Raw genomic sequence first — 17,780 nt, 5'->3', positions numbered from 1 at the left:
TCTTGGTTCGCAGACCCACCACCGGGGATGGTATTGCTTGGGTATCTATTCTAAGGTGAGGAATCTAACTAACGTGTTTCTTTCAGATGAACAAGTTACTTACCTTCGGTAACGATGTATCTGTAAGAAACATTAGTTAGTTAGATTCCTCACCGACCCACCCATCCTCCCCGTTCTGCGAACTGACATCTAGGGTTAAGGTTATCCTTTTCAGGCCCCTAGATTTTATTTTTGGCACCAGTGTCGGTCTTTGCATGGCTCTGCGTTCCTGGCGCGGAAGGCTATGTACAAGAACTGACGTCAGCGCGCGAGGGCGGCGTCTAAGTACTCCGACGACGTCATCCCGGCGCACGACGCCGACGATGGACGCGGAGCCGCAGATGACGCCTAGCGACGCGCAAGGGGTATTGCTAACGAAAAATCTTCCGGATCCAGTCTGACGCCTGGGGATATTCTAAGGTGAGGAATCTAACTAACTAATGTTTCTTACAGATACATCGTTACCGAAGGTAAGTAACTTGTTCTTTAATGCATGTTTACGTTAGATTTGTTAGCCTTTGGGTGGTCTTCCCCCCACCCCCAAACTTTTTGCCTTCTCCCCTTTTATTTAGCTGAATTTGTTTTTGTTGACCGTAGGACTTTAGCACAGGTCAGCAGTGGTAAAGTTATGTTAAGAAGTTTTTTTAAGCGCTTGAATGCCCATGGGTGTCATGGTGCTAGCTGAAACACCATATGAGAGATACCCCGAAGAGATTGTTGGCATGACCTGAGCCAGGTTTTTAGTGATTTCCTGAAAGCCAGCATATTTGGTATCGATTTGATGGAAAAATTAAGTTTATTCCAGGCTTTAGAGGCACCCACGACAAAGACTCTACTTCCCCAGGTGGCTCGCCTGTACATGGGTATGGATACTATTTTGGCAGAAGCGGATATTAAGGATCTAGAGGGTGAATACCAGCTAAGGTTCTTAAAGAATTCAGAACCTTGGTTATGCAAGGCCTTGTAGACAATGCAGAGAGCCTTAAAAAGCACTCTGTCTCACAGAAAGCCAGTGTAGCTTTTTGAAGGGTCCTTGCTGCCCTATTCTGTAGTGTCTGCAATTTGTTTAACCCGTCCTGATGGGCATTTAGGTACAGGCCATTCGCATAGTCCATTCTAGACCACACCAGAGAGCTAACTACTGATTTCTGTAAGGGTTTAGGTATAAACGTAAGCATTTTTTAAATTAGTTTCAAGGTATAACAAGCATTGGCATAGCCAATAGGTCTCGCCTTTGGGACCTTATAAGTGTTTAGCCATGCTACAGTTGATGTTGTTGCACCAAAGATCTTGTGCTGCATAACTAAAAACTTATAAGGTCCCAAAAGCGAGACCTAGTAGCTATGATAATGCTCTCTGCCCCCCAACACACACTTTTTTTTTTTTTTACTTTAATAAGCGCGGCGAAGTCTTCACGGACACCGCGCTATGCACTGCAATAGGTGTTGCTTTTGGTATTGTAAAAAACAATGCCTTTTAAGTTTTTTTAAAGACATTGCCATTTACAATGTCAATAGCTCAAAATAATGTCATTGCGAGACCTATTGCATTGCAAATGCTTGTTATATTTGCACTGTATAAGACACTATTAGCACAAGGCTTTGATACAAAGACAGTGTGCTGGGCCAAATATGCATATCATTTGAGTTGTTCTCATTTAAGTGTGTGGTGTAATGACTGCTTCCTCAGTCCACGTGCACCTACTGTGACATGGAATAATTGATTTTGGTGATAGGGGCATGAGCAGCGGTGGTCTTTGTAAAGCCTCAACCATTTTTTTTTTTTTTTTGTAAAACCTTCATAATACTGATGATTGGCATATGATTAATTGTAGGAAACCAGACGATTTTTAGGTCAGTATTACCAAATGCTAAAAGTTTGTTGTGGACAGTTAGTAGTATTCCTTATTCATTGGTACAAATCTGTCTCAATTGTGATTGCTCGATTATGAATCTACCCAGATTGGATTCATCCACTCCCCCATATTTTGATAAACGGTGAAGCTTGGTTAACTACTATTTTGAATGTGAAAGTATTACTCGCAAAAAGAGCACTTTAGGTACGATGCAATTTTTAAGGGTTAGAGACCCTTTGAAATGTATATTTTAAATGAGCATTATTTAGCCATTGCTGCTCCTTCTATTAGCTCGTGTATTTAAGTTGCTAGGAAATGGCCAATTGAATTGTCTTCTCCTGTTGGATACATTCTTCTAACTGTTCATCTTGATCTGATGGTGATTGTGTATTATTGAATATTGAATTCACTTAAAACAGTTTTATTAAAGGTGGCACTCTTTCTTTATCTGTAATATTTTTTTTCTCTGTGTTCCCTTTTTCTTCGAATAAAAAATGTGATGTCAAATGCACCCAACCTCACCTTCAGTGAAATTGAAGATCAGCAAAGAAGGGGCACAGTGCTCGTTAAAGTCCTTGACCTCTCTAAATGAATACAATTTCATGGAAGAATACAATTTCAAGATGGTGTCTGGGGCTTTGTGGATTTCAGGTCAATGTCATGGCCATTACAAACATGTATGATCTAAGTCTATTTTTCAAGTTTTTATATTTAAAAAAATCCAAACTCAGCCATTCGGTAGCAAAACTATGCACTTCATTAGAATTTGCAATAGTGAAGGTATAAAACTATTGTAACAGGCAGTCATTTCTTTTGTCTCGTTGACACATCATCCCTCGTCCAAACATCCTTGAATGGAAAAATTGCCTGGAGTGGACATGAATTAAAAGCCTCAAGCAATACCTAACTTGTCGTTTTTTTTTTTCTTTCTTCAGGTGCGTTTTGGGGAATACCACCATTCTGGCAGAGTTTGCTACAGATGACGAAGTTAGCCGCTTCCTTGCACAATCCCAGCCTGCTACGCCAGCTGCCACTCAGACTAACCCCAATGCCGGTTGGCAGTCCCTGGAGACTGGACAGAACCAGGCCGACCCGGTCGGACCCACCCTCAATCTCTTTGGCGGATCAACGGGGCTTGGACAGTGGAGCGGTGGTGGTGGTGGTGGAGGGGCCGACCTTGCTAGTGCATCACTCTGGGGGCCCTCTAGCCTATGGGGTGTCTCTAGTGTGGAGGATCCCCATCGGATGGGCAGCCCGGCTCCCTTACTACCTGGCGACCTCCTAGGAGGGGGGTCAGACTCAATCTGAACTTTGAACCTTCAACTCTGACCTCGTGTGACCTTTTTTGGAGCAGCAGCTGCAGCACTAACTTAACCTTCACCCCCTCCTCAACTTGCAATAAACACCATTTTCTTTTCTTTTTTTTTTTAAAAAAAAAGACTTAAAAAAACAAAAAGAGAGAATTTGGAGCCAGATTGAGTGACCGTTCAGAGGTGGGTTTGCTCCATGTCGTGGATTTCAGAACATACCGTTTGCCTCCCTGCATTTATAAACATTTTTTGTCTTTTTTAAAATTGGGAAACCAAAAAAAAGACAAAAACAAACATTAAAAAACCATATCACTCTAGAAATACTTGAATTGTGCAAAAGCTATGGCCTAATAGGACAATGTGAAGCATGAGCGCGCATCATTTGAAATTCTGAAAAACAGGAGTGGGTGGTGGGCGGGAGTGAGGGAGGGAAAAAAGACACAGGGGGAAAAAGACAAAAAAAATTAGTTTCTAGTTTTTCACTTTTTTCATGTTATACTGAAGTTGTTGCTAAGAAACATATATTCTGACAAGACGAAATAGCTTTTTAACTTTGGTTGCACTGGGTGTGTGTCTGAGTGTGTGAGTGAGTGATTTGTCTCCATACTTGGGGCGCTGCGAGCAGGTATTCACCAATATTTGTCGTTTGTAAGGGAGGGGGTGGGGGGGTTGTGTGTGTGCGTGTGTAAAGGACATCTACCAAGACCTCACTTTAAAAACACACGAGAGGGTTTTTTATTGGTGTGAGTGATTAGTCCCGGCATATGGAACTGCCTGGTTGCATGTGCAAGGCGTGTAGTCTTGCACGGGTGGAGGCGTTTGCGTGCACTTACATGCCTCTCGTTCATTATGGCTCTGCGACGCTGATGGTGTACAAGCTGGCATGAATCCCTAAATCTCCGCCTTGATTCAAGCCCCTCTGCACCATATGTTTTACAGGAGGTGGTTGATAATAAGTCTGTTGCGTTATAAACGCTATTTCTTTTCTTTTGTTAAAGTAATTATTGATGCACAACTTGGTTCCACGGTTCGGCAGAAGGTATATACCGGCTGTGGCTCGAAACTTTCTCTTCCACTGTGAAGAATACTTGGTAATATATTTCAAGTTTTGGTGCCCTGACTTAACGTTGTTGCATTAGTGTGTATTTTTTGTTGTGTACATGGTCAGTGTGCGGCTCCCCCTGGAAGGCACTTCCAGCTTTCTAAGTCTCTTTTTTTCCTCTTGAATGGACTCCCTATTTGTGTCTATGCCATCTATTTGCAAGTATGCAAGGATGCATTAACAAACATGATTGACAGACGCACTGTATAAAAGGGTTTGCACCATTTTTATCATGTGCTCTTTAAATCGAGCAAGGTTGAAGGGGTCCCACAATGCACGTGAGATTACAGGGACAAAAGAAACATGAGCCGGTGTTTCAGACGGGCCTCTAGATGTGTATTGGCTCGTCCACAAGTGTCCCCTCTTCCAAAATAAAAGGTGGAGTTTGAAAACAATTTACATCTGACTTTGGTCAGTGTGTCGTCAGCTGGCGATTTTCGTGCACTCAGACCGCACATACTTTTGTACTAATGACTGCCAGTCTGAGTGCTCTGAACAAAGCCCTTAAATGGGTGTCTAGCAAGAACTCACAACACCATGCTTCCATCTTAAATTCAGTGCCTGCTATTTAAGAGGCCTCTCCCCTTTAGGGTGCATACACTGTACACCCTTCCCCTTTGACTGCGGTGATCATCGCAAAACTACTCCTTAGGCGATGTTATGTTGTAATTTTCCAAATTGTCCATGAAATTGACAATGCCAGCTTGTCATCTTTCAGTTTGTAACCATGAAACCAGTTTTGGGGACACTGGATGGGACGGGGAAGAGTGTTCATAAGTTCTGTCCTTTCAGAAGAGCATTGCCTGTGCCAGGTCTAGGTGCTTGTCACCGTAACTGAGCCTTCACCAATGAGGGCTAGGCGCTAAGGTGGGGCTTAAGAAAACGTTTACTTAATGTTCTTTAAAAAAGAAATAGTGCATACTTCAGGGCGTCTTACGTTTCATGTGCAAGGGGTTTTTAATTTCATTTGTATTTGTGTCTGTTATAATCTCTGCCTATCTCTATGTTCCCTGCCAACCACAAATTTCTGCTTAGTTTTTAACGAGCAAAGTTTTCCCTTTTAAGTGTTGCACCTTTTTTAAATTACCTGTACTTGCTTTTAAAGAAAAGACAAAAAAATAGAAATATAATTTTTTTTTGTTTTGTTCTTGTCCTGTATTTAAAACGAATTGTTGGTATCGCGTAGTGTTATTTCCTCTTGGCAAGTCAGGCAGCTTGTGGCAATCCGTATGCCTGTGTTTGCTAATCATACAGATATATATTTTAATATTGATTGCGCATTGGTGAGGAAGAGATAGAGCCGAACGGTGACTTGAGCCTGACCAACTGGGGAGCCAGTGACTTGAACTTTCCAAATAGGGCTCCTCCAACCCATGAACTTGATTGTGGTGACAGAGGATCAGGCAATTCACCGGAGCACATTGGGTAGCCATCCTGCCACAGTACCACATTGGCTTCCAGGCTTTGAATGATCCGAGTGCCTAGTAAGGTTGGAAGGCATACCTCAGAGCTTCTACATTCAACCACTTTTATCATTGCTGGATGCCCAGCTTTACTTAAATGGTAGTGGTTGAGTAGGGAATGGGAATTTGGACCCTGAAGCAATTAAGCACCACTCCATCCCCACATGTCCCTTAAACCCAAGACTCCTGTGTATTTTTATTGCTCTCCTTCCCCTCTTTCTCAAATGTCCTGTCAGGCTTCTCTAATCAGTCTTCCTGCGTGGACTTGCAAGACCAAGTAACTGCATATTGGAACTCACTTTGGTCTGCTCCATTGGAAGGGACCAATCTGCATCACACCAGGTAACAGTCTGCTTTTTTGTGTATTCTTGCTGTAGGAGTGTATGTTCTGGTTGAAGGACGGGGGTGGTTTGCTAGTGTCATAGTGAGTCATGTTGGGAGGGCATAGCAATCCAGTGTGGTATATTTATTATGGAAAGCATCTGAACTCCGAATGGTTCTCAGTCGCCTTCTTCTATCCAATACCCTTGTATTTAGGAAATGTTTGAATTTGTTTTGGTGATGTTGTCTTATCCTTTTACTACCTCCTAGCGACTGGCAGACACACACACTATTCCTGTGCCTTTTTGAATGGTTCTTGCCAGAATAAAAGAAACTCCCTTTGTGGCATATAACTGCTTTGCCATACTAACGCTAGCTCATGAGCTTGTAATGATGGAATCCGTCTGTTCCGTTCTCTAAAAAAAAGTGGCAGGTGCAAATGCTGGTAAGCCAAGTAGGTCTTGCTTGCTCCTTTGCTGAGTAGGTATTGGAAACTAACTGTGTAAGACATTCTGAGGATGGCAGCTCTTTTCAGGCTTTGTGTGTTAAAGGTTGGGAGCACACTACCAGACCTCTGTGCTGCTGGTTAATTTTTCAGGTCCTCCACATACCCATCATTTCAAGTCGTCACCATTTGTTTATGCTGTTTCTTTATCCAGCCCACTTAAGCCATTGACCCCTTTTCTTACAGCTTAATTTTTCCTGATTTTGTGTTATTGATGCCGGGGTATCTTGCCATGCCGATGCAATATGAAATCCCAATTGCAAATGTTCGACCCTGATATTGTGGTGCCACATGTCTGCTCCCGATGCAATGACTAACAATGTTGTCCGCTGTCCTTTTGGTCTCTCAGCCTATATTGGATGTAAGATGGGCATAATTGGTGCATATTTAAGAGCACCGAATAGATTATTGAGTCAAAAAATGAACACCCATCTCTAGTCCCAATGTTATGTTTGAGGGACTAAATCATCAAGCGAAGTAAGGATACCTTTTGAGCACCCTTGGCTGGTACAGAACAGAATGCAATAGATGATAATTTCGCTGTGATCGACACATACTTGGGGTTTCAGGTACATACATCTACATCTCAACACTGCATCTGCTGTAGCATCCCCCTTTGTCTCTGCGTGAGCATGCCTATTGCAGATCATATCGCTTTGATGTCTGTGGGACATTAATCACTAAGAAGTCTGGTGTGCTCGCATAATAAATTCAGTCTTGTTTGCTTGGGCACCTCGGCTAGCGTTTCCTGGCTGAGGCGACGGTGAATGTCTGAAGTAGCACGCTCATACATTGCCCCATACAGGTTGCTAAGGTTCTGGGCTTCTATTTGTCTACATATACTACCTTGCTAGATATTGCAAATTGATGTCTGCTGGAATATGTATGTGTTTGGTATGGAGCTTCTCATTCTCTCATGTGCATCCATTCTACTGTCATTACCTTGCCCACAAAAAATTGGCCTTAAAGAATTTAAACATCCAATTCTACTTTACTCTGTCTTCCAGAATGTTCTTAGTGCCCTTTATGTGGAAACCTTGCACCCACTGCTAAATCGTGGCCCTCACCCTCTCCTTAGCTTGCTAACAGGGTAGCTAACCATCCTGTGCACTGCCATCTGAGCTTGTGAGAGATTTTCCACACTGTTCCTAGTGTTACCTGCATTTCAGAGAGGCTATCTGGCAAAAGGTCTTCCAATAGCCCTTCTAATCTTGACCTGTAACTTACTCTGCCTCAGCTGCATTGGATTATTGGGAAAAACAACCAATTGCCAGCCTTGCAGCACCTTCCCCGGGAGCCTGATTTGTCATTATCCAATCACTGCAACCCATTTCCGCACCATGGTGGCGTAGCCAGTGCCCACAGTTCTTGTATTAGCTGGGTAAAAACAGGTACTGGTGATTAGTTTGTCTTTTGCATCTAACTGATGCTACTTTTCAAAGGCTCTGTCTGCAGTTTCACCTTTGCGAGGAGATGTGTATAGCTAAACAGGTGGTCTAAGCTCCGGTACTCGCCAGTGTTAAGGTTCTTTACAGGTTGAACCTTAGCCCCAGAAGCCAATCCTTTTCTGCTAAAGGTGGGATTTGCCATTCTCAGATATGTAGAAAATTAATCTGGTCTTTAAAGGTTTGTGTATCAGAATTTCTGTGCCTAAAACCTTTTGCTTCTTCCCCTGAACAATGTTTTGGTATCTGCCAGAGATGTATTTTCAGTTTTCATCTGGGATCATATTAATGTTTTCCTCCGTTGAGTAAGAGTTGCTTCCGTGCTGGATTTCAATTCGACTGACAACGTCTGAGCTTTGTTAGGGTCTGTTCATTGTTTTTCCTATTTGGGGTTAGATTTCCAAAAATCTATCTATTTTTCCCCGGAGGGGTGAAGGTGATTGAGATGCAGAACGAACTCAGATTTACAGTGGAGTTAGCTGAACTCTGGTTGGGGGAGTTGGCATCTCTCATTCCATTGCCTCAGGGGTCAATACTACAGTTGTTTGTTTGGAAGGCTGACCAAGATTGGTGTCTTTTAGGCTACCTGCAGTTGACAATGAGTTCTGGTTTCTTAAAGTATAAAAGATGCACTTTCAGCGCAAAACTTAAAACCTTGCCACTTTAGACGTATGTGCCTCTGGAAGGCATTCACCAGGCTACTTTATTGTCATTTTAGTGCTGCAAAGAGTTGTGTATTGATCGTCAGTGCTGTTGTCATAGTGTCCGTTTGATGCATTGCTGCATGAACAGAGGTTTGTTTTTACCAAGACTGCCTTTGAGCTCCAGAACCCATTGACGCATTATTTCTTCCCTTGCCTCCGAGACGGAAATTCCACAATAGAGCTTTGTTCAAAGAGTCACACTTGAAAGGAACTGGTCTTCCCTGATATTTGTTGACCAACTCCATGTTTACATCTAGCTGCAGATGTGAAGCTAGTGGTGTGTACAGGTTGATGCAGGTGTTAATTTACTTTAAATAATTTTGCCCTAGAAGAGTCTGTTGGTATTAGTGTGCCTATAAATGTGTGTGATACAGCATAGAGCCCAGTGAGGAGTAGATACAGCAGCAAATGCTGCATCTTGATTCTTCTGTTAGCGGCAGTTGCTATGGTCTCTCTCTGTAGAGTAGCTGCACCTGCAACGGGTCTTGTGGCTTCTGTTGTGGGCAGTGATACCGTGAGCTGCCCTCTGGTGTCAGAAGGTGGGACAGGTCTGCTCTGCAGGACAGAGCCCCCCACCCCATACAGGCACTTGATGTAGATTTAAGTGCCTGTGTTACTGCTTTTACTCTGTAGGAAAGAACTGTCGGCACCACTGTGAAATGAATACATAGCAAAGTTGCAACATAACCCAGTGCACAGGAATATTGGAGATGGTGGATATAACTGGAGGGGACGAGAGCACTTGTTTAGTCAATTTTCTTAACATTGTTTTACCAGGTACCTGGTGTAGTAAAGCCAGTAGCACATGTTCATGTACTTTTCATGATGAATGTGTTGTATGCGTCAGTCATGACATTTTATTTAGACTTTGTTTTTCATTATCTGTGTTTATGGTAGGTGCTTTTAAATCTGCGCAAGTGTTTGAAATCTCGGAAAATATACAAAAACTCAAATTCCTCTCTGGTGTCTGTACATTTGCAGTGTGTATACTAAGACCACAACCTGTGACTGGACAAGCCTGAGTGTCTTTCAAACAGAGGGAGGCTATCCCTGTTGTACCAAAAATAAAAAGCCAGTCCATTACCTAAGAGAAGTTTGGTAGAAGACGGCTAGGCCTCCAGCAGGTGTACTTTAGGTTGTGTTAGGAATACGTATGTGCAATAATGCACAGATACGGCCTTAAACTGCTTACATTTTTTTGACACTACCAGAGGGCAAACCTTTAATTTGTTGTATCATAACATTCCCCAATAACCCCTCAATCGTAACATGCATTCATTTCCACAATTAAGCAAATCTTTCATGACTGTTAACCCAATGAAAGTGTTCTTAATAATTGTGTATACATTGAGTGCTCTGCAAACTGAGGGAACGTTCAAGGAGTGGAAATAGGTTTATCAAAGCAGTCTCCTACACAGAGCTCATGTGTTTTTATGTTTTTTAAGGACACTCCCTTGGCCTTTTAGCTATAAAGAGATTTTCCTTCTGGGCGTTGCTGAATTTTTGATTTGCAACCAACTGAGTTAACTTGAGTTAGGTAGATCAACTGGTAGCCACTTTACTGTGGGAGGGAGAGGAGAGGAAATAATGCAAAAAGTCTTCAGTCAGTAAAACATCTGTCTCACCATGTTTCAACATTTAGCTGTAGTAGGATTGTGATTGCAGATAAAAGGCGAAAGAAGCAAGTGGAACTTATGTTTTTTAGTCTCCACTACTGGCGTTCTGTGTGTGTGTGTGTGTATATATATATATATATATATATATATATATATATATCTTCCTCTACCTTCCACAAAGAGGAGACTGCACCAGATTTCCTTAAAGCCCAGGAAACAACATTCTGCCTGTTTCAGTGTCCACTTTTCCTAGGCTCTTTCAGCGTTAGTTGGGAGAGCTCATCCAGGCTTTCTGAAGCGAAGCCAGGGTGGGTAGGGGGTTGGATCGAGAGGGAGGTGCACAGCAAACCAAATGCAAAAAGTTGTCCTCATCTGCTTACACTCCATCTCTGTGGTGATGTGTAGTTGTCAAGCCATAGAATGTCAAAAGGGTGGTAGAGTGAATTGGACCCCACACAAAAATGATAGTTGGGTGTGTATGTGTGTGGGTTTGAGGGGGAACTCTAGTATAGTGAAGGAATTGACTTTAGGCATATGAGAAAGACATTGTGAACAACTTATTCAATTTGCAGACTTGTGACTGATATCTGAGGTAGTTGCTTATTAGCAGTCAGTTTCTCAAGCTCATAGAGGGATTTACTTGTGCATTCAAATGCTTTGTAGGAAACCTGTCAAGGTAAACATTGTTTGCAAGTAATGCTGCACTCGGGAACTTCTACATTTGCAGGTTCTTTTGTGTAGCCACACTTACATAACCTCCACAGCATTACTGACTGTGGATCCACTGGCCAGTTTTCTTCTCTGTTCTTGGTCCACATCATACAGCCAAATCAAAGTCCCTCCTTTCTGTAAAGCTCCTCTTCCCATCTGAAGTCACGAGTGTTAGTGAGTAAGGTTTGTAGGGCCGGGGCTCATTACACTATGAAAAGCCCTTTTCCTACAAGTGCTGTATTCGTCAAGTAAACATGCAACTATTACTGATGCAACGTGTGTGCTACATTGTGTTCATGCAGCCTGCCTTCGTGTTTAAGCACGGGTATTATTTATTATGATTAGTGTATTAAAAGGGCACAGCCAGGTGGATTTCTGTTCCTCCCCCGCTCAGGAATTCCCTCCACTTTCCTGTGCTTTGTTAGCAAACTGTTTAAAACTAGCATGTTCCCCCAACTCCTGGTACCCATTATGTCTCGTCTACAGTCGATGTGGAAGGGTAGGGCTACTGGAGGTTCGAAGCCATAATTCTGTTAATGCAGTGCAGCTGTTTTGTGAAATACTTTTCTCTCAGACCTGAAGACTTCACTAGACACTTCTTTTTCTCAAACCAACAAACTTTTTTTTCCTGCCTGTCATTACTTTCTTGCCATTTTGAGAGGTGTTGTGGCTTATTGGTGAATTCAGGCTTGTGTAGTGTCTCATTTTAAGCAATGCGACTTCCTTCAACAGTTACAATCTAAACCATCGGATCTCCCTGCCTTTTTGATGAATCCGGTTCCTTGCTCTTAGCAACTCTGTCTACCCCACAATAACCTCGTCCAGTTAGCTTGCTCAGATTTGTTCTGTGGCACCAAAGTGGGTGTCTGGAAAAGTGTTTTCACAATGTCCCCTCGTCCTAGTTCACAAAAATGCTCTCTAACTTTCCAAATGACTCTAGGTAAAAGTTGGTGTGTCGGCAATCAACCCCTACTCAAACATACTTGGAAAAGGCACAATTTCTACCTAGTGGCGTTCAGGCTGTGCTTGCATACTGGTATTCCTGGTCAGTTCTCACTTTTATTTCCGCCTGGTCAAAGTGTCCATCACTGTTTTTGCTCTTTTCTTGTGGATAGAAAGCCTGCTTGTGAAGGCTGCTACAGAAAACAGGGGTGGGTGAATTTGTAAGTCAGGTAATCAAGTGAAATAGTGATAGTGCTAATGGGAGTTAGCTGTATCTCAGACACAGCCTGACTGGCCTTAAGTAGTGAAAGAAAGCACAGTCTTTGCTGATGGATAAAACCCATTACTGAAGACCCTGGATAAGATCCACTCCTCATCTAACATCCCAGCCTCTGTGCTGTTGCAATTTCCATGCAGTACACATATTGGCCCAGACTCCTTGTGCCTTCTTATGGGATGCAGCATACATGCTAGTGTCTGACTAGGATGAGGATGGAGATTTAGCAACTCTGTGGTCACTATGCTTGAAGTTATATGTGCATTTGATGTCAGAAGGCATGTGTTACAGCTTTCTTTAACACAGTATTTACTTTAAGGAAGATTTTACAAGTCTTTGCTTTTTGGGAGCAGAATTAGGGGGGAGAGTGGACTTATCTTCACTCACCAATTCACTTATGCTTCCCCACATTCTAGCCCTAAAAGGTATTGGCATATGCATTTTCCCTCAAAAATCATTGTTACTTGAACGGTGTAGCTTCCACACAACTCAGCTGTTTCCACAGGAGGGCTATGGGAGAGGATGGGGGAGGTGGAGCAGCCACAATAGATAATTTGTTGTTATGAGCGAGATGAACGATAATGTTTACAAAGTAAGTGTAGGTTGTTAGTGTATAGTGGCCTGACACATGACTGGTCGATCTTTACCCCCTTCAGGGTGAGAGTTCGATATGTGTCAGATTCCTCTCCTGCCATCTTTTCGCAGGCCTACCACTATTGGCAGTAGTTAGACCACGATCACCTGGTTTCCTCTAGTTTACTGAGAGGCTTTCTTGTTCCTCACCTTCCACAGGGAACTTGAGGACATGCTTTTATTTCTAGCTGGCAATGTTTCATAAAGAAATGGTGGCAATGTAGAAAGCTTTCTGCCTTTGAGCAGATAATGACTGTCAGCAAACTACCAATCTGGGAAACATGCTGTAACACGTTGGTGAGGGGAAATGTTATGACAAAGTAATGTTGAAGTTTGAATACATAACTCATTCGCCAAACTTGCTCTCCTGTATCTCTGCCTATATATGAAGTGATAGGTTGGCTTTGTGATAAACTGGTATATGTGTGGGCACAAGAGATGGTGACTGATGTACTTGACAACCTGCATTCACTGGGTAGAGGAGCCTGCTGGCCCAGCCAATACAAGGGATTGGGGGGTGTAGATAAGTGTGACAATTGCCATTACTATGGGTAAAACTTGTGAAATGTTCATTGACTATTCACTGATGAGATCTTTTGTGTTTGGGGGGCATGGACGCAGGGGCAGATGTGGGGCACACCCAGAGGTCTCAAGATCAGAAATGCTATACTTCATTCCAAGGACTTCTCGGCCCACCCACAGATTAGGATGACCTGGAGCCTTGCCGGGCCTGCCAAATTCCTGTTACTGCCACAAACCGATGCCCACTGCAGCTATGCAACATCATCTTTCTCACTTTTCTGCTCACTGCCCCCCTTCTGTGCATTTGCCTTCCCCAGAGCCCAAACCCCAGTTTTCCTCCCACTGAGCCTGTATTTGTCTTGGCCCCTCCTTCTGCCATATCAACCATGCATTCATCTCAGGCTGCAATTCTAAACTACAGTGCAGCTGCCTGCTTACCCTCAAGTTGGCAGTGACATTGTCTAACATCCCCTTGCCTGTTATCATTGATTGTTTTGAGTATTTGCGGTACTTAAAGCGAGAGACAGCGGCAACATCCAACAATCACTGGGTCACTAATATTTTTATTCTTGCCGAATGTACAAATAAGCTTTATGTGTGGTTTACTTTCAGGAGGGGGTTGGAATGGGACTATTGAGGATGTTGCCATCCAGGTACTGTATTGTTGTATTATTCCTCCTTTATGCTGGATTTTAATTGAAAGGATTATAAAAAATATTTGTTCATTTTCTGTTCTCCCTTGGTCCCCCACCTCCTCACTGGCTGGCGTTTGTCGACTTTTCTGCCAACATCTACAAAATAAAACAGTTGGAAAAATGCCTTTGACAGATGGTGTAATAGCATAGATTTTCAAAAGAGCAATGTTTTTGAAAGGAGGGGAGAGATGGAGAATGGCTTTAACAGCTTATCTATTTTGTTTGTTTTCCCCCTTGCTTTAGAAAAAAGACTCACATGTATTATGTCCGACAGTTGCTTACAATATTAATACATGAAAAGAAATATTTTTTTGGTTTCTGGAAAAACAAAGACTTATAAAAAAAAGTGTTTGGCTGCTAAAGCATTTGATCTTGTGGTCTCCTGTCTTATTTTTTGCTTTTTCTTTTACTTTATTTACAGAGACTAAAGATAACAGTTGTGTGAAGTACTTCCCTTTACAATCTCCCTGGAACTTCAGTGTCTCTCTGTTTGAGCACATGTACTGTGATGATCGCACTAAAGACTACTCTAAGATACACCACCCTATAACTAATTACCTCATAATGAACAGTGCAGAGTCCCCATGACTTAAATCTTTTGTTCACACAACACTCTCTCTTCCTTGATTACAAACTAAGGAAAAGAGCGTAAAAATAATTACAACTGGCTTAGGAGGATATTTTTGCAGTGATTTACTAACCAGGAAAAGAGTAAAGCCTGATAGTTTGTAGCTCTTAGTGATGTCCAAGGGCCCCCCCTGAGTTTGTCATTGGTATAAGATATTCATATGGACATCCGCTTTACTCATCTCAGGCTGCGGGTATGCTGCCACAAAGTGAGGAAAATGGAAACTGCTTCATAAGTAAAAATACATAGCTTTGTGTTGGTGCTGTGCTCACATCCTCGCTTAGCTCATGCTGAGCAAATTCCTTATGCAGGAATATTCTTGATAATCACATTTTTGCAGCATAAAATGTCTTCTAGATTCACATGCTTAGCAGAAATCCGCCTTCTAGTGGTTGGGTTAGGAAGTGTTTTTATTGTAAAACATTTGTATTGTGAGTTGGCGTTGAACTAGGTAGCGACGTAGTATGACATCAACCGTAATCTCACAATGCCCCTGTGTGTGCGCCCACCATCTTAGATTATCTTTTTCACCCCTTGGGTGCAGAGGTGTATCGAGCGAGAATTTGTAAAAATCATTAAAAGACTTTGGGAGAACTTCAAAGCAGTCAAGTGAGTGGCGGAAATTGATGTTGGATTGGGATGTCGGGGGCTTTATTGGGTAGGATTCAGCTTAGTTGGAGAATGATAATGTGGAATCCCGAAGGTTCTTCAATACACATACTATAAACACGCTCTATACATTTTGCTCAAACTGCCATTGGAAGTGGACCCAAATGACGAGGATCTGATATGTATGTTCTGCCTGCCAAAAAAACACTAGTAGCAGGATTGTTCTGCATGCTCATTTAGTCCATTGAGAAGAGTTTCTTGGACCATTAGGCGGCTGCCGACATTGCATGGGTCTTGGAGTCAGTAAAACAGTAGAGGTGCTCTGTCAATGGGTTTCTCTGTCAACATTGAGGAGGTTTAGGGGGAACAGAGACCTTGAGAAAATTACACCAGGGGTAAGGGAATCCAGTAAAAAAATAAGCAATGTGAAGCCTACAGTGACCCATACTAGAAAACCCTTGGAGCAGTTGGAAATGTGATCCAAGCTACTACCTAAGATGACAAAGCACACATGTTCGAGTGAAACCAGAGTCCCGTAAAAATCAAGCCCTCAGCTCTGAAAAATTCTACAGTCAGAGGAGCTACAGTCTTCCTATCCTACCGGGCAAGATAAGAGAATCGGTAAGGGTTTGCCAAAAGAAGTCACTACGGCTTCTTAGGATGACAAACTGTGAATGTAGAAGAAAAGATAAGCACCCTCGAAAGAAAAGTCCCATGTGGACAGGAAAACTTCTGATATCATTGACATAGAGAGGAAGAAGTGGCAATTGAGATAGCAGACTTGATGGGGGGAAAAGGAAGCCTTTGAAAACAAGGTCTCTACTGAGGGATGGTAAGGTTTTTGAGGATCAAGAAAAAGGAACGAGAAATGCACCAGGACATAGAGATGGGGTAAGAGAATACACTTGCACTCAACGTGATTTGGAGTAAATGGGCTTACACACACGAGGAAGCGATACTGACTGAAGATAATGAAGCAGATTCTCCACAGTTAAATTTGCTTGTGTGATGGAAATGGAATTAGTAGAAAGACACCTGTTTTCTCCTAGGAAAACACTGAGCCCCATCTACAATAGAAATCAGTTCCTCCCCTTGTCACCAAACTTAATCCAGAAAAGGAGAGAAGTGTTCACAAAACCAGCAACATCTAAGGCAATGACCCCTCATATAGAGAGGAAAAGTAAAAGGCATCTTAAAAGGACCTAAAATGTATTGAGGGACATGTTGAGGCAGACTCGCTGTCTCCTCAGTGAGAAAGAGCAATGTCACCGGCCACTGACAGAGTAAGAGCTTGGAGGCAGTGGGTCGGAAGATTGAGTGACCAGCTGTAATCCATACCAGCATAGGGAGGTCATAGAGGACCTTGGATCACACTTTCTGGGGGAGTATCAAAAGAGACAAAACTACTGTTGAAGGCAAGAACATTGACAACTCTCACCTAAAGTTGTCACTTGGACACAGCAAGCAGACAACTCTCTAAATAGTGCAGCCCTTAGAAGACTGTGTCTGCACATCTCAGTGTGGTGATACCCACTCACATGAGGCTACCTCTTTAGCACAGGAGTAGATCAAACTCTGAAGATAAACGAGACAACTAATACTATAGGGATTCTACAGAGTTTCTATTATAAGCGGAATCGCATCTGACTGGAGAGGCCATGGAAGGCCAGCCTATAATATGCAGGCCTTAGGGCAAACTGCAGGTAGACCGTTCTCGTACTCCACCCAGTGGCAGTTAGAGAAGCAGCCAAATACCTTTTTCCGAGGCAGAGGAAAACCAAGAGGACGCAACTCCAGAATTCATCCAAATGACTCATGCCTGTTTCTGGACTGACACCCCTCCCCCCGCACACTCTTCTGTTGGGGGGAATTATAAAGGACTTCTTAAACAACTGGAATAGGAAACAAGTGGATATTAAACAGAATAAAGAGACAGCTACCCTACAAAAAATAATTGTAGGTGAATCCTACAGTTCAAAAATTGCTGCAGAAGGATATCATAGAAATTGTTGCACTTAAGGAAAATAAAAATGGTATACTCCCTTCTAGATCCAAAACAAGACCTGAGTATGTGATCTATATTTTATCTATTGTTTGTAAACATGTGTCCAGGCATATGGGCTGCAATCGCACACTAGTGCATAGATCTCCATCTGATGGTGGGCCCGGATGATTACACTTTGTTGTTGTCCTGGAAGAGTCTTTGTATGGTAGATGACTCCTCCTCTGGAGCATAGTGCGCATGGGCATCGGCTCCATCTTCAGATTGTTTTTTTCCGCCATCGGGCTCGGATGTATATGTCGGTCCCACTCTGTTAAGTTACCGATCTCTCTTCGACGTGGATTCCCTGATCCGTACCGTCGGCATTGTTTTCGATCGAGACTCCCTTCTACACGCGTCTC

At 42.8% G+C, this 17,780-nt stretch overlaps 1 protein-coding gene across 10 annotated transcripts in view; it reads left to right on the top strand.

Moving 5' to 3' along the window:
- TNRC6B (trinucleotide repeat containing adaptor 6B) overlaps positions 1 to 14,510 on the top strand; it is a 1,192,955-nt gene extending 1,178,445 nt beyond the window's left edge. For all 10 annotated transcript variants that reach the window (XM_085601248.1, XM_085601251.1, XM_085601245.1 and 7 more), the window contains one exon: positions 2,830 to 14,510. In XM_085601248.1, the coding sequence (XP_085457374.1) occupies positions 2,830 to 3,202 (373 nt within the window). In that variant the 3' untranslated portion in view covers positions 3,203 to 14,510. The remainder of the gene's footprint in view (positions 1 to 2,829) is intronic.
- Positions 14,511 to 17,780: the final 3,270 nt, after the last annotated feature.

This window comes from Triturus cristatus, chromosome 4_2 (genome assembly GCF_964204655.1).
Source record: "Triturus cristatus chromosome 4_2, aTriCri1.1, whole genome shotgun sequence".
Taxonomy (NCBI): domain Eukaryota; kingdom Metazoa; phylum Chordata; class Amphibia; order Caudata; family Salamandridae; genus Triturus; species Triturus cristatus.
This window is presented reverse-complemented; position numbering and strand designations above follow the sequence as displayed.